Source organism: Harpia harpyja, chromosome 15 (genome assembly GCF_026419915.1).
Source record: "Harpia harpyja isolate bHarHar1 chromosome 15, bHarHar1 primary haplotype, whole genome shotgun sequence".
Lineage (NCBI taxonomy): Eukaryota > Metazoa > Chordata > Aves > Accipitriformes > Accipitridae > Harpia > Harpia harpyja.
This window is the reverse complement of record NC_068954.1, coordinates 6,339,781-6,364,295: the sequence shown is the minus strand read 5'-3', so window position 1 is coordinate 6,364,295 and position 24,515 is coordinate 6,339,781. Positions and strand designations below refer to the sequence as shown.

Sequence of the window (24,515 nt, the reverse complement as noted above, 5' to 3'; positions counted from 1 at the left end):
TGGACAGCCTGCATTTCTTTTGCATCCTGTGGGTTACGTGAGCAGAGGGTTTCCCAGCCCACGGGATGGCATGAAGTATGTGGCTCTGGTTGCTGGCAGGGTGACTCAGAGTTACCCCCTCCCAAGCATCAGCACGACCGCGCTGCCCCAGGACAGGGACAGCCGTGGCTACGGGCTATCGTTGCCCACACTGGTGCCACAGTATCTTCTGCCCCATGACATCCAAAGAGCATCTTTCACCAGGCTGGCAGCTGTGGACTCAGGATATAGCCTTGTGGTTAATGGGTGCAACCAATATCCTGACACAGGTGTCCCGGCCAATTGCTCACGGACCGAAATAAATTGAACAGAAACCCAAAGAACTCTGCAAAATGCTGTAGTGAAAGGTCTGGGAGGAAGCTGGAGGCACATAGGCCGTATGGCTTTGTGGGCAGAGATGGCTGTCCACCGGGGCGTCTGGCAGAGGGTACCTGCTTTATGCTTTGCAGACAGAGCTATGCTGAATAACCATCTTGTCTGTAGGAGGGAGCTCACTCCCAGGCTCTGCGTGCTGCCAGCTTGCAGCTGGGCTAATGCGAAGGAATGCACTCCCTAGAAATGCTTCTTTATAAATTATTTTTACCGGGGGATTTGAGTGTCGTTACAGTGAACGTGTGTACAAATATTGGAAGAACAATGTGCACTGGAGAAAACAAAGTGAAAAACCACCCGGCTTCCTATTCCTCCTGGGTAAACCTGCGATTTCTCCCACCTTCTTGAGTTGCAGTCTAATACAATACTGTACAGCCTGCTGCCTCCTTAAGTAATTCCTGCTGGAGTAGCAGACACTGAGTACATCACTGAAATCTCATGAAGTTGTTTAGCTTCCAGTTCCACATCCTGAGGAATTAAATCTCTGGGAGAAGGGAATGACCTGGGTGTCCCTCTGGGTGCTCTCCTGGCACAGGATAACTCCTGGTGTGGGGCTGGAGCTGGATATTTTGCAGGGGGTTCCAATTTTACTGTCAGTCCTATTCTCTTGAGCTCCCAGTTCCCCTCTTCCAGCTCCTCACACATCTATCAGGGCTCAAATAAATTTGATATATTGATGCTTCACCAGTTCGAAATGAAGTGCAATTACCAAACAGAGGATTCATTTCATTTACCTCCAGCCACCTAGAAATCAAGCATCTGGCTTAAACCAGTTGTCTATAGTTAAGGAAGAGGGATGGACACTGTCTGAAGTCAAATGCCTTCCTACTTATTTTAAATACCTTTCTTAGGCTAGGATGAATCACATGTTGAAAGCCCTTGCCTCCCGATGACTGTAGAGGAACCTACAAAACCAAGTTTTAGATAATTAAAATGTGGTGACTTGAAACCCACCCTCAATATTTGTTTATAAAGCAGCTGTGAAACATGAGATCAGTGTGTTTAGGATTTTGATGGGGGAGCCAGAAAGGGTTGTGATGATCACCCATGCTGACTCTAAGAATAACAACCTGGCCTCTAACCTTTAAATTTTGCTCATGAGGAGTGTTTCAGGGTTTTTTAGTAGAAAACCAAAGGAGTATCTGTCAATTATAAAATGAATCTTGCCCTATAAATTGCCACCTTCACAAATAACAAGGCTGTAGAAGAGGAGGAAGAAGGACAGACTGAAGATGTCCCGAGAGAGAAGGCCAGCAGGGGATTTTTAATAATTTAACAGACACTGGAGTGTGAGCCCATGATATTATTTCTACACGGGACTTTGAACACGCACCAAGACATTATAACTTTCAGCTCTTAGCTGTCTGAGCTGAATCAAAATGAATAATTCAGAGAAGAAAGTCTCTTGAACTGTTTGCCATGGGTTACGAGGCTCTGCCGCATCGGAGTAGCCCGGACGTGCCATCTCCGCAGGTGCTGGGACACTGCAGGGACACGGTGCAGGGACGGTGCCAGCTGCACCGGGGTTTCTGTCCTTCTTCAGCTGCTCTGCTGCTGGCTTCAGATGCTTTAGGAGACTTTTGTTTGTGAGCTGCACTCCAGCTTTCGACCAGCTGAGTACCACGTGTGCAGCAGCGGCTCAGCAATGCGAGTAACGCTGCTAAGCAATCAGAAAGTGGCAGCGGGGCTGGCAGCACCAAGCCAAATTTGGCTGGTTGCAGATGGAAGCCAAGAAGAGCAAACAAAACCTGAGACAGAGGCAGCCTTCTTGCCATCGAAGCGATGCAGTCAGAGCAGCCACTTGTTTCTTGCAGTGCTTAAGTGATTCAATTAAGTTGAACGAATAAAATAATTCCTAAGAGGCATGAGTCTATTGAATGCACTGAGTAGAGAATAATGCATATTATTGAATGAGATGCCCATGGGCAGGACCCCTCTTTGCGTAGCAGTGAGTTGTAGCCTTTTGTGCCATGGTGGGGCTGCCCAGACATACCTGAGCTGGGTTTTAACCAGCTGGCTCGGGCGCTGCTAACGGAGCTCAGCATGGGCTGCGTACAAACCCTGCACGAGAATTTGCAGAAGTGGACCCTGTGGCCGCAGCATTAGCAGAGCATTGGCCAGGCTCAGGCTGGCTCAGGTCGGTCGGGGCTGACGTGCACGCTTCGGCCGGACCCTAGCCACAAACAGCCTCTGTCTGTCTTGTCGGCTCTGCAGCCAGTTGCTGTGCCCATGCGAGAGCCAGCGGTTACCAAGTAAATCTGAAAGTTGCTAGTTCTGGCTATGGGCTCTGGTCCTGCTTTGTTGTCAGGATGCTGCAGGACCAGACAGCTTGGAGTCTAGACTGCAAGGGTGTTTAGCATCTAATATCTTTAGCTGTGGGACCACAGAAATCTCATTGCATTAGGAAGAGGCTCAGGAATAGCATTTTTCCTTCCCTGCCAGCTGGATCACATTCATGGTATCTTTGAGAAAGAAGAGTATTGCCTTCACAGCTGAATATCTAATGCTATAGGCAACTTTTTCAGCCTTTTTCTGGATTTGCATACCGTGTAAACTGTTCCCAAATCCTTTAGACAACTAAACGAAGCCAGCTCTAACCTTGGTTGATAAAGCATCAGCAGCTGCACAGCAGGATTTTCTGAAGTTGTCTATATAGAGGAATATGGCTGTGTGACTTGCTCAAAGCCGCTGAGATTTTCATCAGTATTAGGCCATGAAAAGTTACTATTCGAAAACAACAGGATAAATCAAGTAACACTATCAAGATTGGGAGAATATGCTATTTATTTACTACCATGTTAAATTGAAAGAGGGATAGATGGGTAAAAATGAAAAATATTCCTTTTATTTTTTTTAACCATAGAGCTTTCCCCTTTCTTTTCTGTCCTATATTTCATAATGAAAGGAGGAAAAGTGATAAACTTTTCTATACTCTTGCTCTTTTAGTCTATGGAAACTACAATAGCCAAATCAAAAGACAAAATGTTTTTAAGACACTCCTTTTATCTCCTTTTGTTGAAACACATAAAACTAAAAGGTAGTGTAGGCCATCTGTGAAATGTCTTTCTTTCCACCTTTTTTGCTAAACACATCAGAGGAAAAAAAATCTGATCAGCCCTTAAAAAAACCACAGCCGAACAGGACAGTTGCTTTGTCTTTCAGACACAGACTCAAAAATATGGGTAGGTTTATATATAAATATATATACAGTAACCAAAACCTCAAATTCAAATACACCTGAGCTTTGGGGAAGCTTGTATATTCATTCAATCTTTGTGGCTTAGGCTCATCTGTAACAGAAATATTTGCAAATAGACAGAATACTTCCTCTTTAATCTTATCTAGCAATCTGTCTGTTTGTCTGGGTTTTTCCTAGAGATGGCCTCAGATCTTGATATCTGAGGGCTGCACGGCTAAATTAAGGCGAGATCATACCCAACTTCACAGAGGCCTTTATTTTCTCTTGTTTGCCACGAGCATTTGCTTCATTTTAATTCATTGGGATGAAAGGCAGAGCAGCCACACAGCCTGGCTCAGCCTCCACTGGCCCTGTGCTTGGCCCACCTCTGGGAAAACATCTTATTTTGACCGATGGTTGTTTGCTCTATGGGCAGACTGTGGCTGAGATGCAGAAAATGGCTCTGCGAGAGCTGCGAGTCCTCTTTCCCGGGGCTCTTCCAGAGCACCGAGCGCATCCCGACCTTTGGCTCCCAGCTCTGGTGCCTCTGTCAGGGCAGGCAGCATCCGAGGGTACCTCACCAGCTGCTCTTCAGGTCACACATCGTGGAGGGGCGAGTCCTGGATTCATGCCCAAGAGCTCTTTCCCCATCCACAAAGAGGATTGTTTGAGGTTTCACGCCTTCAATGCCACCTTTAGGCAAGCCGCTGCAGCTTGGCAATAGAAAAAGATGGTGAAATGTTGGGATCTATCCACGTGTGCCTGGCTAATTGCTGTAAATTAGCTTGGCCCATTTATGCCCTTGAAGAACCTCAGGCACCACTGGCAAGTAAAACAGATATGCAGTGCCTTTGGTTCATACTGTCTCAGAGGACAAGAGGTGGATGAGGCTGTTTGGTAGCTGTTCAGACCAAATACTGCTTAGACAACTACCACGCATTGTATTTTGAACAACTTTTTACGGCCCTTACCTGCATCAGTAATTACAATTACCCCTGAAATTTGGTGCACTGGGAAGAGCTCCAACTTCAACAGAGCCGTGCCATGCAGTGTGGATGGAGAAGAATAGGAAAATTTTTCAGGGTTTTGTTATGTTCTTTCCTGTCTGTGTCCCCCACGTTGCTCAGAGGGGTTTTGTCACCTCCTCAAGCATTTTGTCACGGGTAACTTCTCACCGCTTCAGATTCTCCACATTCTCTGTGCGAGACCTCACCGATTCCTACCAATCCAGTGCTCGTGTGGTTAATGGGTGAGAGGAGGGGAGCGAGCACATCTGAAAGGAATGCAAGAAATATAAACAATTTTATTAACAAGACCACAAAACTATTTATTTAATATATGCAGCCATTTACAAGGAGCAAATAAACAAACAAACAGAAAAACCCACTGGGGAGACATGGTCGGTGTCGGCGAGCGCAGTGAACTGGCACAGACGATATGGGCAGGTTTGGGTAGGGTCCCTTTCCTCCACCCTACCTCCACCGTGGGCTTCCACCGGGGGCTGTCCCCGGCCGACGCCAGCCCCTGCGAGCAGGGCGAGCCGGTGCAGAGCCCGGCGCTACGGCGGTGGGGTGCCACGCGTGTCCTGCTGCGGTGCCAGCGATGACGCCAGCTGCGTCAGGGCTCGGGCGATGATGGAGAGGTGGCTGTTCATCGTCCGCAGCTCTGCCAGGATGTCGCTCACATTCGCCGACGCCTGCTCGGAGCTCGGGGGCATGGCGTGGGCAGCTGGCGGCGAGGGAGCGGCCCCCGGAGCCCTGTCTCCCATAGGTGCTGCCTGGGGATTTCCATCATGGGAGGGGTGTGGGGGTGTGCTGCTGCTGCGCTTCATGCCTTCCAGGGAGCCCGTTCTTACGGGTGGTTGGTCTTCCTCCTTCCCTCGAATGGTGGCGAGGGTTGCAGAAGCAAGGAAGGGCAGCCAGTTGATGAGGTGGGTGGCACTGCCGGGTGGGACTACCGGCAAATAAAGTCCAGGGTGCAGGGATGGAGTGGAGGCGGGTGGTGCGGGAAGAGAAGGGAGTCCAGGGTGAACAGTGGCAGCAGAAGCTGATGTTGATGGTGGAACAGGAGGTGGTTTGGGATGTAAGGCTGCAACGCAGGCAGGTAACGGTGGTGAAAATGATGCAGTACCGGTGTCAGAGGAAGAGGAGGGTGATGCTGGAGCTGTGAAAGGTCCAGGTTCTTCAGAGGTTGGTGGTGAAGTGGCAGCAGGTGGAGCGTCAGGTGTGCAAGGGTCTGAGTCTGCAAGGAAGACACATCATGAGCCTTGATTCACACACGTACTTACATACAGGGACTGTTGCTTGCTGTCACTTCAGCGGGACTGGGCCTTTTTGATTCAAGGGTGAATAGTGATCCTCTCTGTAAGGCCAATTAGAAAAGGACAGACATACTCAAAGACGAAAGCCTACTGTAGGTAAACATGCAACTTAACATTATAAATCTAAAGTATCCTTCCACTCTCATTCTTCATAAAGCTTGTGGACAGGCCGTAACATTTTTCTGGTTGACATCTCATAGGTATGCATTAGCTGGTGAATTACCTACTGTGTTTTCCTGGCCAGTCGTGGAACGACGGTAATGTCCTAACTGACTCAGATCTCCCATGGAGATGTGAGGGCTGGACAGCTGCTGCCAGAGCCAAAGTTAATTACTGCTTCATAGAGGGTCCCAGTTTTCAGCATTCTGCTTTGAATGGACAGGTCAACACCAGAAACAGTAGGAGCTAGTTCGTGGCTTAAACTCTTCAATAGCTTTATTTTTTACGTGGAAGCATGACAGATTTCACACAATTAAAATTAGACATAGATCCCTGCCTGTAGATATTTAGCAGCTTCAGCTATAAAAATCAACAAAGAAAGAGAAAGAAATTTTTGACACTGTGCATCCCAGCTTGACACCTATGCTACCTTGCAAGCAGTTCAGTGGACCTCATCCAATGTCCACTGAAGTAATTAGAAACATGCTTGCTTGGACTGAGTTCAACATATACGGTGTAGGATGACAGAGCAGCCTCTGGGGAACATGAAAAGGGTTAGAGAGCCACTCTATGGTCCAAGGTGCTCTACCCGCTGTGCTCGGTTGGTAAATACTGTATGGTAAGGATGATCCTATTTTTACAATAATTCTGAAAGCCAGAAATGTAATAGGAAATGTTAGCCTTTCAACAGCCTCGAGTATCTGCATAAGTGGAATTACTATACCACGCCGCTGATCTTTATTTTAGCATTGGGAACACATTATACAGAAGGTGGTGAGATGCTACAGGAATGGTCAGTGTAAGACAGATGGATTTTAAAACTAATTCTGCTGCAATTAAGTGCAAATTTTAAGGCACTGCTGTGGATACAAAGACACAAATTAATAGATTTATCTAGGTTAAGACAACCTAGGGAAAGCCAAGTAGTGAGGTGTTAACACCATACTATTATTATTTCTGGCATCTAAAAAATCTGATGTGAGAAATCCATTTTCATTACTGGCTGGTTTGGTGTTCCAGATAGCAAATTGAAACTGTGAGTTAAAAGCAAATGAGGGCTTTTCTCTGTCATTTCTAACACCAAACCAATTGGACATGCAGCCAACAAAAGTCCATCTTTGTCCCACATTGGACCACCATGTTTTCCTTAATCAAACACACATTTTGGTTGGAGGGGATTATGACACAAAATTCAGCATGCTCTTATGTCCCTGAGATTTTTACGCAAAGTTACTGCAGGTTCCTTGAAACAGTTTCCTTCCTTTGTATATTGGCTTTCTTCCCAACACAAAGTCCTTGCCTACACGGGTGCTCGATCCCTTTTCACTAGAGGTGGGCTGAGGATGTTGGACATTGGGTTTCCAAACTGTTATTGATTGGGCTTTGGTTTTTCAAAACAAAAACAAAAAATAAAGCACAGTTCAAATACAGGTTCCATTTCCATCCAAACCACCAAAGTTTGCAAAGGGTGAGATGAAAGATTCAGGTTTGGCTCAACCGTAGTGTTAACCAGAACAGTGTTTATGGTCCATATATAGCATGGCTAATCCCTGTTCACACACTGGCCAAACAAACCAAATTAAGTGTAATGTTTTTCCATACATTGGAGAGCAGAGGAAGCTCAACAAACCTTGAGGTAATCTGGTTTAGACAAATAACTATCACAAATGATTCTTAAATGGTTAAAGAGTAACTGGGGTTAAAATACAAGGAGCGGTAACTAATACAAACAAAAATAGAGACAAAAATCTGGTCGCCAAAGGCTCTCCTTTTTAGTTGCAATCTTTCCAAACAGCGTGGCTTCCCTATCAGAAGCCACAGCTTTGTCATCCCCCTAATCCCCCCTTAAGATTTATTTATGCCATGCAGCCTTTTAAACACATCTTGCTCAGCTTGATCAGGCTCCCGTACCTCCATCTAAGAAATTCCACATGGGCGTCTGGGCACCCGCACAGGGAGCCTGGCGTATCCAGGACATGTGGAAGCTGTTGCACGGCTCAGATCAATGGCTGGGTATGTGCACAGCTGACATTGTGCAGCGACTGCTTGTCTGGATGGGGTCTGACCCAGCTGCTCAATATCCAAAGACCCAAACTGATGATGAAAACCATAGAATCACAGCATCGCTGAGGTGGGAAGGCACCTCTGGAGACAGTCTAGTCACAACCCCTGCTCAAAGCAGTGTCAGCTAGGGTCAATAATTTTTTCTCCATGGACAAAATTGCTAGGGCATGTTTGAGAAAGCCCAAGAATAGGGAAGTCCTAAGCACAATGAAGCATGGAGCAAGCTACTACAGTTGCTTATCATATACAACAGGATGATTCTATTTATTTCCTTCCTCTCTAATTCTGTTTGTTTTATCTGACTGTTACAACTCATCACAGCTCTAGTGCTTGCTTTTTTCACTTTTTTGTACAGCCCCAGCAGAAAGAGAGTCTTCTTAACTGGAGCATCCAGGTGCACACGAATTCCTGGGGCTGTTAGATCTGCACGTAAACAGAGCTGTAGCTAAGTGGGGTTGGATGGATGCCTGCAGAGAAGAGAGATGTTGAAGACAAGGTGCTCAGACAAGTACAGTGACCTTCCCTAAACATATCAACCCACTTGTGCATGGTCATTCAGCATTGTCCAGTACACCCAGTCTACAGAAGATGGGTAGGTACTGTAGCATATTCCCACAAGCAAAGACTGACTGTTCAAGGCAGGCTTATAGCTTAGAAGAAAAGTTATTTCACCAGTTAGGGAAATTAATCCAGGACTCAGAAAATCTGGATTGGGATCCACTTCATCTAAACAACTGAACTGTAAGTGCCTAGTGAAGAAATTCCATGAGAGCACCTGCATTTTCTGTGTTGTATATAGAGGGAAAGCCCCCAAAGGGAAGGCTTAGACAGGGAAGGCTGTATCTCTCTCAACAGCCTCAGAGTCACTTACTTCTTTCTACTGAGTGCGTAGGGAGCTTGGCCTCAACCTTCAGGAGGATTGGTTTACAGAGATGGGATTCAGGTCACCTTTAGCTTTAACAGCCTACACCATAGATGTCTACATCTTATCTAATTCCCTAGCCTTTCTTCACAGTCAGTGGATTAAATAGGTCTAGCATCACCTCTTTATTGCTAGAATGAGAAATATTTGTCCTCATCTCTTTGCTGGCAACAATGTAGGGTAACTAACTTGGCTGTGGATGCCATGCACTGAAAATGCCTACATTTCAGAAAAGAACTCCTATACCAGGTGCATAAAAATAAGATGGATGCCCACCTTATAAACAGTGGATGCCTGACATTCACTACCCTCCTGATCTACTACAGATCTCCCAAAGAGAAAACAGTGGCACATCTTTGTGTTACCTATTTGCAAGTAATTGGGAATACTTCTGCACTGCCACCTCTGAGAGGACTTTGGGATGTTAAAAACTCGCAGGACTGTAAATAGGCCAGGTGATACAGTAATGAGAGAGAGCACAGGAGCACCTCCAGGAGAGGATTTCCTGGTACTTGTCCTGCCCATGATGATGGATGTTACCAAAAGATTAATGGGCTGCCCTGTGAGAATGGGGAAACTAAAGTTACTTTAAATGCATTCATCTGTATGAGAAGAGCATGCATTTAACTTTTCAGGCAGTCTTGGCTATCTTAGCTGCTTTTGTTTGACTACTGATTTTATCTGCCTTGCAGCCAAATTGCTGTAAACTCTTATTTCTTAGTCTTTTGTCAGCTAACAAGGGAAAGGTCTGTGAAGAAGAAACCTTGAGGGAAAAGCGGGGGCATGACTTTCCACTGGCTATCACACTGCATGGGATTCAGCTCATCTAACATTAGCCGTTTAGCTGTCATCTAGTGCAAGGCAGTCTTCCCGGCTCCAGCAGAGAAAGAAGCACCTCTGGGGACGAGACATCCCAAGCTATCAGGTCCCTAAGAAGGGTGGGAGGATCATGCTCTGGAGTGTCCTCCCCTTCCAGCACTTCTTGTAGGACTAAGTCAACTATCTTAGATGGGCTGACTAACTTCTAAATGGCTGAAGTTGGGTGAGCTGCATTCCTTGATTTATGTATAAATAATGCAAGTAATTTCCTATCAAATCAGAATAGTAGATGGGTAGTGCTGCCTCTGTGTTCCCGTGGCAGGCATAAAACCATGGAGATAAGGTTTAAGGTGCAAGAGAGTAGAGACTTAGTCCCCTAGAGTGCTTCAAGAAATGAGCTGGTGGTTCAGAAGGTGATAATCTTTCCAGCGAGTCAGCACTGAACAAACAACCTATTTCAATGATAAAGATGCTAAGATGTTGAAATGAGTAATGCAGTCCCTTCGATGACACAGTAAGCTGCAGGAGGTCTTTGTGCACTGTCCTTTCTGCTCAGGTTTATCAAGTTGGTCTAAAGCTAGCAGCGTCTGCGTGTGTGCCTGTGAGACCGAGCGCATGCACGCACTCCCACTTCATTTTGCAGCTGCTTCCAAAGAAAGTCTAAATATACGCCTGCCTCCTCTTTCTAGTAAGAAGTGAAACTAAAGTCCTAACAGCTTGTGGTAAATGAAAGTCCAATAGCAACATTTGCGTAAGCGAGGGCGGTACTGCTTTTGCACGGACAAAGTCCATCTTTGGAATCTGAATCTGAAGCCATCCCTCCTGTGCTGCTCAGGTTTGGTTCAGATACAGAGTGGCATTGCTTCCCACTGCTGGTCTGCAGTCAAGCTTAGAAGGGCTTCCAGCTGTAAATCAAGTTTAGAAGGGATTAAATTACAGCATTGTGTAAAGAGACTACTGGACATTACATTAGAATAGGTCTGAAAAAAAGTCAGCGTGAGCACTCCAGGATCGGTGTTTGCACATGTGTGATTTCAGAAACTGAATTTGGTTCTAGATATTTTGCCTAGCATCTTTTTTTTGTATGAATGCAAACTAGCTCTGAACACTCACTTGCTTTTGGGTGAGCAGCTTAGAAATGCATAGAAAATTCATAAAAGCATTGGGCAAGCTTATTGTTAATTATTTTTTAGATAAAGCAAATTACAATTATATCCTAGGAATCCACTCCTCTTTGCATACATGGAAATATCCCCAAATATCATATATATCAAGATACTGCAATCCTTAATGATAAAAGTGTTTTCATGTAGTTAAATATGCCCACTCAAGCTCAGGAGTTTTGTAATAAATATTAATTTGAAAAAAGATATTAATAGCTCACAGTGTTCGAAATCAGCCCTATTCCTCTAGTTCTCAAACTCCATTTCGCCCGTCTCTCCTGCAATTAAAAAAAAAAAAAAAGGGGATTTTGGAAATAATTGTAGGTTACCAGAAACATGCTGTAATGGGGCACGTGGCAAAGTCTGTCCCAGAGTCCAAGATGTTTCACCAAAAATACCCCAACTCTGTCTCTGTGCTGTCAGATTAAAAACCTACTGGTTGAGTCACTTCAGCAAGGCTCCTTCCTCTGGCCTTTTGCTTTTTAAGCAGCCTAATAACAATTCATGAGCTACTCTACAGATTTTAATTCGCTTATGAGTTTTTATGACTTCATAATCTCATGCATCTCTTTGGAATTATTTTTTTTCTTTTTTTTTTTTTAATTGTGGTCTGTTTTGGGGTCTGTTTCTTTTCTTTCAGGTACAATACATCAGGCCTAGCTGGACTGGGCTTTATGTGACTAATCACATTATGACTCCTGTGGAGTTGTGCTCTTTCAAAATTTCTTGAGTAATAGTCTGTTATGAGTACATACTTATTCCCATGTCATGCGAACAAATTTGTTCTCACAGTTTGTCATGGGCCATCTGCTTTTTCATCTTTGTCCCTGGCTTAATTTCAGTGAGATTTTATTCACTTCCTGACAAAATGTGCTTTTTTACACTCATTTGGGACCAGATTTTCCAAGAACCTGAGGTCCTTCTTTGACACCTACGGGACAAAGCCAGACTTTTTGAAGTGCTCTGCAGCTCCTGTTATTTTCTAAAAAAGAAGAGTCCCTGAGGATGCCCTGACATCTCAGCGTGGAGAGGGAACGGGAAAAGAGGAGGTAGGCACGTTGGAGAGGTAATATTGTTGGGCAGCAGGCAATTCCTCATGACAATATTCATTGCCTAACACATTTTTCCCGCTGTGCTCAAAGCACTGCACAGACGAGTCTCACACTGGCTGCACTTTATGGGGGCCCGACTGAAACACATGAAAAATGAAATGCCTTGACACAAGTCCACAATGGAGCTGGGAGCAAAGGCCACTTTCATCTTCCCCATCAACTGACATTGCCAACGCAGCCCTCTGATGGCTCCTTTACCCTACCACTCTGTTAATGCATCTTCTTAAACTGGGGAAACCTTCCCCCTGCCCCGCTCCTTTGCAGTACAGAAATAAGGCATAGCAGGAAAATCTGTTGTGTTTAAGGAGACTGCCAGCCCAGCCCTCCCCATAGCCATGCAAAGATGTCTTCTCTTCTCCACCCACAGGTACTCCCCTTCCCAAAAACTTATTGAGGATGCAGAAGTGGCTGGAGAGAGTGTTTAAGTCCTCTGAAACTAAGATAAGACTGACAGCTACTTCCAGGTAGCCAAAAAGAAAGAGTAAGGACACGAAAGCATTATAATTGATCAGACCACTTTGTCCATTTTGTCTTGTGTTTTGCCTCTGTCAAGGGTCAGTAAATGCTGCCTCAAAGTTAGCTATCAAAAAGTCTTCAGTAACAGTTATGCCATCGTCTGCTGTAATAAATTCTCTCAACGTTCCATTAACGAATCAGGTGCTTGGCCCAGGACAGATGTTTCCACTGTCTATGATTACCTTTCATACAATGCAGGCCAACAAGTTTGATTCAAGATCAGGCTCAAAATGGACCGCAACTGTATGGACTACAACTGAAAGTAGAGCTGGTGCTTAATTACCTCTTTGAATGTAGCCATTAGGTACACCAAAAGGTTTTTCCTGTCTTGAAGCAGATAGCCTTTCCAACGTGTTTAATTCTTCTAAGAGTCTTGCTTTCTTTCCTTAATAGGTACCATTGTGTTTCTAAATGTCCTTATTATGTTATTAGCCTTATAAAGATCATATCCATTTTAAAGTTATTTTTATTTTTCCTTTTTCTTTTGTTTTTCTTTTTCTTTTTCTTTTCTTTTTCTTCTTTTTTGGCAAGGTTTTGGTGTCGATTAACTCCTATAGCAATGAGTTTCTCAGGTTAGTTTTGCATCGTGTGAGGAAGTTTTTCCATTTACACAGCAGATTTTTGATACTAATCAGCCAGACAGCATTTTCTCTGAAACCACCTGTGTATCTACTCTTTGTACCTTTCAATAGCACTTCCTGCCACACATGGCCCTAGAATAAGCCTGTGATCACATGAAATTCAGCAGGTACTAAAAGACACAAAAGACTAGACAGAGGATGTATACTGTTTGCCTTTAGCCCAAAGTCTGAGGCAACTAGGAAGATTATAGAAACAAATCCTGAAGTTGCAGACATTTTGGTTTTTTTCTTTGCTGGTTTGAGATTAGTGTAATTTCTTTACATATATGCTCTGGAGATTTCAAACCAGATTCAGATGTTAATTGACCAAATGTAGTTATATTAACCTGCTCTTTTTTTCCAGGAAAAATATGAGACACACCATGCAATCTTATGGTTTTAATAGCCAGTGAGTCAAGTCTGGAAATTTGTTACACATGAGTCAATGAGATTTCAGGTTCCTACAGAGTGTCCAGCAAGGACACTATTCAGCCAGCAGCAGACAGGCCTCTGTTGCCTACACCGCACGGCTCTTGGGCTGATTAATGAAACAAACTACATCCAGGCTGGGTTACCCTGAACCTCTGCCATGTTATGCTTTAGACAGGATTGTCCTTCTCAAAGGCTTGTCACAGCAGTGTTCCCCACAGAAACACAGTGACTGTATCTTTTCCCAGGTATTTACCATCTGATTGCCCCAGCACAAGGCTTTGGCTAAGCCTTGTAGTCTACATAAGAATTTTATACCATAGCAGACCTATGGTCCAGCAATCCTTATCTCGTACCATTTCTCAGGCTCTGGAAACTCAGTACTTAAATGCAAGAGATGATGAAAAAGAGTGCAGGAAGTGTCTTGTCCCATCTCGAGCAGAACCAAGGTTGTTGGTCCTCCTTGGCAAGCAATGTTTGGGTGAAAGAGGGAGAGGCTGAGTAGGAAGTCATGATTAGACATAGCACAAGAGACTGTCTCTCCAAGATTAGCTTGGCTGTTGCACTGCCTAAGAGTCTGCAGGCCAAAACCTGCTCATCAAGCTAAAGGTGGACACTTTGGCTATACAGTAAAGAGGCCCTAGGTGATCTGAAGATGACAAGGGAATGATCTTGCCTTAAGTATGCAAGAAAAGTAGAAACTAACTAATGGAATTCATTAAATTTTCATATATTTCCCAGTATGTTTCATCCCCAGAGGGATGATGGCCATTTTTAGGAAAATAATCTTGTAACGAAAATCCCCTGAAACTGCACAGCCCGAGGTGCTTTTTCTCATCTTCATACACTGAGGAACTGTATAGACTCTATCTTTCCTACAGAGCTAATCTGGGTGGGAGACAACCATATCTGAACACCTGAGTTATGCCAGTCTGGACATGAATTATTTCCCCGAATGACCCTACTGCATCTTTGCTGTTTGTGAACTTTCCTGAGTGTGTCAGGAAAATCGGAGGGGAGGAGGCATATCTCATAATTTTTTGTATTTAGATACCTGGGGATTTTTTCCCAATCTCGTGTCAGATGTGGGAGAACTTGCTTACTCCAAGTAAAGGCTTGCGGGAAAGTCCTGAAAGATTCGACTCCCTCGTGATCAAATCTGGGTCCTCACTGCAAAACAGGTGAGTGCCAGCCCATGGCCAGACAGGACCCAGGCTTCTGATCCCCTCCTCAGAGCTCCTGGCCTGAACCGAAACCACCTCCCAAGCCTGAATGAAGTTTTTAACACGTGCAGAGTTGGTGCCCTGGAGAGGTACCTTTTGTCCTAACTTTCATTTCAACTGCTAGATATGCCCAGGCAATTGTAGCAGGCATCATGGAAACGCTGTCTTCACAAAGACATTTTGTCTTCAATAACATTTTCATTTTACACCCAAGTCTAGCCGGAGGTGAATTCTTTTGTTTAATGAAGAGCCACAGCTCCTTTGGAACAAAATGTTCTCCTGTAAGCTGGGTGAGCCGCGGGTTTTATTGAAGAACAGTCCTGCAGACCAAGACAATGCTGTACTTCACTACCCTTTTTGAATTACCACTCTGTCATTTCCCAGAGGAACATGATCGGCCGACCACTAAACTCTGCTTTAAGATCTTATGCCCGATCTAAATGAGACAGAATGAAGCCCTGGAGAGATTTCAACCCTTGCTTTGTTGAAACAACATTGCTTTGTTTGGAATGTATTTGCCTTTGTACTGGGGAATGAAAATGTAACTCAGTGCCCAGTTTTGAAATACATAAATACAGCGCTTTTGGTAATGTAGCATATATAAAGAGATCCATAGCATATGCTCTTTCTTACACAGCCCTTTTTCTTGGAGATCTTCAACCAGTTTTGAAACCTTCAAGCTTTGAGTCTTGTGATAGCTCAGTGAAGGAGGAACATATCATTTCTGAGTTACAGGCTGGCACGGTGACCCAGTTAGGAAATCTGTAGCAGACTTGAAATGAAACCCAGACCTGTGCTTGCAACAGTGAACTCAGCCTTCCCTTACATCCAGTTCGATTACACAACCCAGTAGCCACCCAAATGTTCATGACACCCACTCACAGCTCCAGTCAGTGGTCACCACTGCTTGGCTCCCAGGTCTTCCCCGTGCTTTACTTTAATACCCTTAGATTATGAACTGAATAGATCTAGGGATATGAGCCAGGTCTTTTCACCCTACGGTTGAATCCTGAGCTGGCAACAGTTGGACAACTGAGACAGTTGGACTTTTTCCTACCCCTTCTCACTAATCCACTGTTGCTTCAGTGCACCTTGGGGCAGAGATTGCATGAACCCAGGCCCTTGTTTTACCATTGACTGTGTATCACACAACACCTTTGTCAGCTGTGTACCAGCAGCCAGAGAATTTGGGGTGTGATGCACGTGACAAGGATGGAAGAACCGCACTAGGAGCTCCCCAGTCCCTCATCCCTCCACCTACCCACCGCACATCCTCCTGAATAACTAACTGGAGAAGACGTTCGCCCACTTGGAGAGCAAACAAACACATCAGCCCTGCACAAACAGAGGTCCTCTTGTCTCTCCGTCTGAGTCCGTGTCCTTTGATTACCGTGGGTACCAACTCCTGTTTGATATTTTGGGCTGTGCAGGGTGGGCTTGGATGCTCGCTGGGTGGAGGGACACACCTCGGCAGGGCAGGAAGGAAGAGTGATTCAGCAACTCCTTGCTCTCAGTCAATATTTACCCGGTGGCTCTGGGTTTGGGGGAGGGATGGTCTCTCTCCGAGGTCACGCTCCCACCCTCCTGAGCCAGGTAGCTGGAGCCACCAGCCCAAGAGTGTGCTAGCAGCCTTCTCCTGGGAGCATGCCCTCTTTTTTTAGGCTGCATTTTGGATGCAAACTGGCGCGCTGCAGCTGCATCTCTTTTTCTTGTTTTTTTTCTAATTGTAGTCTGGAGTTTTCCTTAATGGGACAGAGAAGTCTTTGAGACTGGAAATGTGCTCTTCTCTTTGTTTCTGGTAAGACATAACACTGGCCTCATGGGACCGCACTCCAACAGGGATATTTTAGTTCTGCCTGGCTCAACTTCTTGCTGGCCCGCGGTCTGATTGCTGTTTGTCACTGGGACTGCAAGCGCTGGGGAACAGAGACTGCCCTCACTGCGGCTGCTCTAGTAGACTGGAGCCCTGAATTTGGCTGGGCTTCCCAAGCATTTCCACGAGGCAAATAGTAACACTAATTTCATCTGGACACTCTAGTCCTTGCTTACATTCTTAAAGGGCCGTGTTGTGCTGCGTTCGCCTCGTTCTCCACGTTAAATGTATTGCTAGATTTCACCCTGGGGGCTGTTGCATCCTGCTGGTGGATGATTATATTCCTCTGTTTGAGAGACTGAAGATGAAAGGGCACTTTGAGATCCCTTTTGATAGATGGAGATACCCTTCTGGCCCAGTCCCCGATGTGATTTTGTGAAGGTGTTTAGTGTGTCCCATCCTACAGAGCTTGGTCTCATATGTACTGGTGTAAAACAGGAATAATTCCATTGGCATCAGTGTCATTACACCAGCGTAATCATGGGAGAAGGAGAAGAAATAGGCCTGCAGGGATTTTTTTTTGTTTTTTTGGGGGGGAACCATGCTGACTGTAAAACCACAGTAAAATTATTTTTAAATGAGGAAAATTTCTTTAAGACAGATCAGCCTCTTAAAAAGAGAGACAAATGGAATGAACTGCTGCAGTTCAGAAAGTCCTGCGGTATTTGGGAAATGGGGCAGTTTGCTGCAAAGGGAGAAGTAAATAGCCAAAGCCAGGAGAGTTGCAAAAAGAGAAAGACACAGAAAATGAAGTTGCTTATGAATTACATTATCAAAACTTCTCATAGCACAAGAGATGAGATTGTAGAGGCAAGTTTATTCTCAGCACATGTGTGGAAAAATGTAAACCTCAGTAAGAACCACTGAGTAAACCTGAGAAAAGAAAATGACTGTGCCTGGAAATGTTTAGGGGATGGTGTTTGTCAATTAATGAAATGAGAGGTCACCGTTTGCAGCTCAGTACATAGCAAAGACGTACACAGACTAAGTCCAAAGAAGGAGATTTTTTTCTTTTTCCCCAGTAAGAGGAATGCAGGGGAATTCTTCTCTGTGCTTCATCTGCAATTGATTTTTTTCTTTCATAAAACCTGGTGATTATTGAGAAGAGAAAGTTTGTTCTGTGTGGCTGGGCAGGGGGTTACAATTACTCACGCTACCAGGTTCCCGTTTGCCTTCAGGTTTGTTGATTTTGATGACAAGCCTTTACCACTCGGTTTCTTAGTTGTGTCAGCAGCTTTCCCAACAACGTAGTGATGCATTTTGTGTTACGCTGTGCAAACAGCAGAGCAGCTCAAGCCAAAAAGCACACATCAAGATCGTACTCCCGACTTTAAGCAACCTCATGGTTTGACTAAGTTTGGATCCAGCCTCATGGTTTGGACTCATCTTTAATAGAAATACACAGATATCTCCAGTAACATATTTTAATGGGAAGAGGAAGTTTTCTAAGGACACAATACATGAACCTTGTCGGGGAAGATTCCTCTCTATGCCAAGAAGCTTCTCTCTTTCCTGGGGGAGCTGCTTGCTTTACGTACGGGACTGCCTTAAAAAGGGGAGGGAGGGGGATTCTGGCAGCATTGGGAATCTTCAGCATGCCAAAAGAAAGAAAGACCAAAGGGTCAGTTGCCTTGTAAAAGGAGGGCTTCTTGATTAACTTTATGGAAAGAAACTGAGCTGTAAAAAGACAGCATTTTGTCTTTAACAAGGGCTGTGAGTTGGGAATGCCGCCAGCTGGGTAGTCTGCGCTAGCCTGGGACTATTAGGAGACCAAGGTCAGAAGGAGCCCGGACGCCACCAGGAATTCGAGGAGAGACAGGCTGGCTAAGCAAAGATGTGGAAGAGCCAAGGTGCAGCTGCTGAAGTCCATAAATGACTCAACAAGCAAACTCATGCAGGATCCTGGCTTAGAAGGGAAAGAATTAAGTCTTCCAAGGGGGAAAAAAAACCCCAAACCCAAACACCCCCCCCCCCCCCCCGTCCATCTATACATTTGTTCCATAGACATCAATTATATTGTCACAGAAAGAGGGAGCCCATTTCAAGACACCATTGCCGCTCAGTCTCTCTGGGCATTGGGAAAGTGGATATGCCTTTGGAAATTACTACAAGAACCCCAAATCATTCCTGCATAGCTTGCACTACAGCTAATGCTTTCAATGTAATAGCAGCAGAGGTTTGGAACAAAATACACAGTCCAACACATTGTGTACAATGTCAGACAGTGGTACTGCACTTGGCCAGTCTCTGTGACATTATAATTAGAGACGGGGCTTGAATGAAACGTCCAAATGTGGAGCAGTGCTATGAGTCAGCCGAGACACGGACACCAACATTGTCATTATCCTGAATTTTGTCATTTATAATGAAATCCAACCACTGCAATCTACAGGACATTCAAAACGGGTTGAGAGACAATCCCGAATTTGGTATTTATCCCTGCTCTCCAGGGCCCAAAGTCAGTAAAGTGTTAAAACACATAGCTGGGAGACTATGGGATTTGGGGGGCTGCACTTGTGAAAAAGCTGCCTGAAGCTGCACTTTCCAGAAGATAGATAGTCCTTAATTTTTAGGACCCCTCCAAATGAGCACACGTCCCCAGTTCAAGCACCCCTAACTTGACCTTAAGGAAAAATAACTTAAACTCCATGTCCCTCTCTCACTAGCCCAGCTCTGACGAGAGAAGAAAAGTGAATCTGTCACAGAAAAAAAGGGCAAACAAAAAATCTCAAAGAGGAAACTGATTAAAGTGATTTAAAAATATGTAACCACGCCACAGCAGATGCCAGTGAAACCTAGCATTTTGGGGTAAGATCTGCCAATTCTGCTGAGCACACTGTGTAGTACAGCTCCCTTTCTCAGCCTGCCGGAGTATTCCCTGCACAGCAGCTTGAGCTAAAGGTGAGATGTGAACTGTCATCTGAAATGTCCTGGTTCATACGAACTTCTGTGCCGATGCACCGTATGTCAGCACGGAAAGTATTTTTTTAACAGAAATGACTGGGGAGCACTACAAAGCAAATGCACCTGATCTTAGAGGACTGCAGTAGCATGGAAGCGTGTTAGTCTGCCAGGCACAGAGGGGCAGGGCGTTGTAGATCCCCTCTTGCTGGCCAAGGGAGCATCAGTAGGCAATGCTGTTTTGAACACCCAACCCATGGCCAGGCCTGCTTTGGGAATCCAAAAGTCCAGTGCAATGCCAAGTGTGTATACAGAGCCCAGCAAGCCCATTACGAAAGCTCATACTCTCTCTGCAGGTCATTTCTTTTCACCGCCAAGCTTCCTGATGTATTGTGAGGACAGCCACTCTCGGAAAACAAGAAAGACTCACTACCTATTTACCAAGGAGCTGTTCCATTAAAGGCCAGGTTACCCTGAACAGGTGAGAAAGCACTTGAATTTTGTTCATTCACAGTTTTGTCTCTTTCTTACATGTGTCCTGTAGAGATATTATGTGAAGTGAAACAATGAAACAACCATAGCCTAAGAAAATACACTATACAGCCAGTCGCTTTTTTTTTCTTCCTTCCTTTATCAATAGAGGCAAATAAAATCCTTCAAACTTCCCAGTTGCTTACTCCAAGTGTTGCAGATCTTTGAGGATGATCCTTCTCAGTGCAACTGGGTGCATCAGCACTTGGACCCTGCGCATCTTTATCCTGGATTTCACTTCCTCCCAGGAACCCTCAACTACAAATGTTTTGCGGGCAAGTTTGCAAGCACAATTTTCCTAACTTTTGCCAATACAGCATCTGCAGAAAAGATAAGGAGTTCATGCATTCCGTCTTCCAGTACTGAATTAGAATCATTAAGCAAACTTGCAATTCAATCTAAATGTCTCGTAAAATCTATGGAAAGATAGATTTTTATCCACTGTGCAGTACAGTGGGATCAGCCCCTAAAGTAACAAAATTTAAGAAAACCCTATGAGATATGTGGATCAAAGGTGGACCTGTACTCTTATCTTTGCCCTAGTAACTGAAACAGTGTCTAAGCAGCAGTGCTTCAAGGTTGTAAGGACTAGTTTCTCCACTTCCTAATGCTCTTGCTATTCCTTACAACTATACCATGATCTGCTGATAGATAAATAGCCCCAGGGCCATACTCCACCATCAATTACACTTATAAGTTTAAAAAATGTGCTAGCAAATCAGACAGGTCAAATTCAGTCAAGAGTCAATGGGACAAAGAGTAGAATTTGGCTGAGAGATGTAAGTGAAACATTTCCCTGACACATACAACACATTACGTTTCCCAGGATTCATTCTTCCTGCAGAAGGAATGTGTGTTTTCATGGGTTTGAAGATGAATTCAGTTACATTTTTCTCATGATGTGGAAATGCAGGAAGCTCATCTCTCTTTGATGTTTCGGTTCTATCTTCTATAGATAAAAAATCCCCCTATGATCTGCTGCTGCTAGTCTTCCCTCATTATAACAGAATCTCCTGCTCACCTGGAGTATACTTAACTATGATATATGATTCTAATTTTATTTCACAGAAGAAATAGGATGTAGTATCCATTTATTCTGGAAGAAATAGTGAGGCTGATAGGTGGAAAATCTTGAGCTGTTGTACACTTCAGTGGCTAAAAGGCAGGCAAAAAGAGTCAGGAACTCTGATTTTAGTTCCTGGCTGTCTCACTGATTTGGTTGCATGGACTTGGATATCTCCATTGGAGCCAGAGTCCTCAAGCCACTGAGAGATTTGTCTGAATGAGAATTGCTATTTGCTTCATAATTTTGCTGTCTCCCAAATTCTCCCTCCCAAATACAGTAAGGATAATTCTTCCCTCCCACTGGCATGGCAATTCTTAACTCCCTGGTTGCAAAACTCATTACAAGTTTTGGATGAAAGGTGTTAGAGAAGTGCAAAACAGATTTGACACCATTTTTTTAATAGAGGGCTTTCGAGGTTTTCTGTGATTGTCCACATTTTTGGAGATTAGTCAGCTTTTCAAAAGGATTATGCAAAGTGAAAGCCTGCAACAGCAGGAGGTCAGGATCAGTGACCCAGAAGGTTCTTCCAGTCCTGTGTTCCTGGAGGCTTTTCCAAGTCATACCAAAGACGTTAAAGACTACTTGTGTGGTCTGAATTTAACACCTTCAATACACACTCCGCATTGAAATTTTTTGTTGCATCCATTTAATGGGGTGGAGGCAGGGGAGGGATAGGACCTCTGCATAAAGGTGAGAGAAAGCACTTGCCACAACGATGGAGAGCACCGTACAAGCTAGCTGACAGCTCAGGAAACTGAAGTGGTCACACATGTCAAGAAACACCTCAACAGACACAAACAGCTTCATCTCTCTGGCCTTGAGATCCCACCTCTAGAAGCATCACTTGTGTTACCACTGCCCGTTCAGTCCTGGACCTCCTTTCTGAAACCCAACAGATAGTAGCAGTTATGACAGTGGTTTTGTGGTGTAGACACCTGTCCATATGAAATTAATCTGGGACCACCAACCTCATTTTCTTGTGGCAATTTACCAGTTTACCATATGGTAATAATTTTTGACAGCCACCATCTTGGGCTGGATTAAAATTAGTGATCCAGTGATGGAAGATGCTTTGGTCATGCTCTTAGCCAAGCCCATACTTTACCTAGCTGGAAAGCAGGTAGTTGTGCGGCTTCCCACTGTTGGGGCAAGTATGTGTTAGAGATGAATTCAGATAGTCTCACATCCCGCCACCTCCAAGCCTATCCCATCCGAGAAAACCAACAGTTTCTGATGTTCAAATGTGCTTTGCCAGCCAAAATGTCAACCGCCTGCCACCTCCGAGAAGGCCACAATTCAGTGGTTGCACATCAGACCAATTGGTCCATATTTATAAAGTGCTTTGATAGCCCAGATGAAAGGACAGTATATAAATGCCCCATTCATTTAGGTTACTTACAGTAGCAGCAAACAGAAAAATCATTACCCACAGGGTTAGAAAGGTGTATTCCTGTTTATTAATTGAAGACCACATAAAGAATGCTTGGTTAAAGTGTTCCTTTTGGAGTGGACATTTCAGTGCTGGTCCAGTGAATGAAAATAATCCTGAAAATGTGCATGGGCAAATGGCATAAACATCAAGTTTGCACAACTCAAAACAAAATTCTCCTTAAAAATGCAGCAAAAAACTTTTTATATGGGACTATCCTTGTTCCCTACACACCAATGGGAAGTGAGGCAATCAGTCCTTTGCCAAGTCAGGACTACAGTGAAATTATTATCCTAGAAAAAAATTATTTAAGTTAGAAAAAGTATAATTGTTACATGGTGAGCATCAGCTACTCTGCAACTTAGTATACGTCACACTAAACCACCTGTGGGTTCACTGCACATCTAAGTTTCCTCTCTTTTACGCACATAACTGAGTCTTTGGATTTCTAGACCTGTATTCCTCGCTTCTTTCTCTGTGTATCTTTGAGATACATGACCCTATCAGTTCATTTGGAAAGCTATGTTAAATAAAACCTTTTCTGCCTGTCATCTCAGTATTCAAGTGCTGAGTAGATATCCATTCACAATCCCTGGGAGCATGCAGTGTCTTTCATATATCATAACTGTAAAAATAAATAAATTACAAAGCAGAAAGGAGATAAGGCACAGGTTTAAGCTGCCTTTTGAAGATTTATTAAAACAAACCGATATTTCTTATAATGTGCATGTAACCAGAATACATAACTGACAATGATAATCATTAACAGGTACTAATGTTATTTCAGAACAGAGGACGGAATGAGACAGACTAAACCTCCATGCATGCAGTAGAGGAAATCCAAACTGCGATAATTAAATGCAAATAAAGCCTGGGGGCAAAAATTCCTGGTCTCTCTAAGATAAGAGAAATGTATTTCTACCATCTATACTTCATTTATTTCTCTTGAAGACTCTAATTTGTTTTTAAGCTAATAGATCAAACATTCTTGTCACAGTTCGTACAACTGTCTCAAATATGTGAGAAGTACCCGCCAGGCGAGGACCACCAGCAATTTTTATGATTTCTTTACACTACAAATATTTGGCAGAACTGAAATCACCCAATAAAATAAACCTGCGGATTCATCTGCAGTTTTAGACTCTCTCCAAGTATTTTTTGGACTCCATCCCAAAATAACTGATGCTCGTGATATTCCAATATCAAATGAAAATATGTCCTAATTTTCATGTCTCACTACCACCATCTGTTATTAAAGAGAAAGTTGCCTTTTCCCTAGTGGGCCAGGTGGCTTGGAGACACCTATGTGGCCATGAGCGAAGCTCTGGTCCGGTAGTGTTTCTGGTCCTTCATGCCATTGGGTTGGTGGGATTCAGACATAATGCAGAGGCAGAATCATGGAGCAGTGGTGGTGGAATATAATTTCTTCCAGTACCAGCATCATCTGCCAGCTGGTGCCCAAAGAGCCAGCAGCACTGCAACATGGGTGTCCCCATCTCTTCAGGGGAAAGGAAGCTTGAATTTAATTACGTGCAAGAATGGCTTTAGGGAAAGGTTCAGGATCCTCTTTGGAAATGCCTTTGGCAAAGGGAATAGATAAAAAGATACCATGTTTGAAAAGTCTGTCCAGCTCTAGTGACATTGCAGAGGTCTTCAATGAAAGCTACTCAGCAGTACACAAATGTTGCAGTCACTTTTACAAGGTTCGGATCAGCTAGCTGATACCTCAGAAAGTCAATAGCTGAGCTTTACAGACATTCAGCTCTTCTTATTACAACA

At 44.2% G+C, this 24,515-nt stretch overlaps 1 protein-coding gene across 5 annotated transcripts in view; it reads right to left on the bottom strand.

Moving 5' to 3' along the window:
* Positions 1-5,135: 5,135 nt before the first annotated feature.
* RUNX2 (RUNX family transcription factor 2) overlaps positions 5,136-24,515 on the bottom strand; it is a 222,981-nt gene continuing 203,601 nt past the window's right edge. For all 5 annotated transcript variants that reach the window (XM_052809348.1, XM_052809349.1, XM_052809351.1 and 2 more), the window contains one exon: positions 5,136-5,830. In XM_052809348.1, coding sequence (XP_052665308.1) covers positions 5,148-5,830 — 683 coding nt within the window. In that variant the 3' untranslated portion in view covers positions 5,136-5,147. The remainder of the gene's footprint in view (positions 5,831-24,515) is intronic.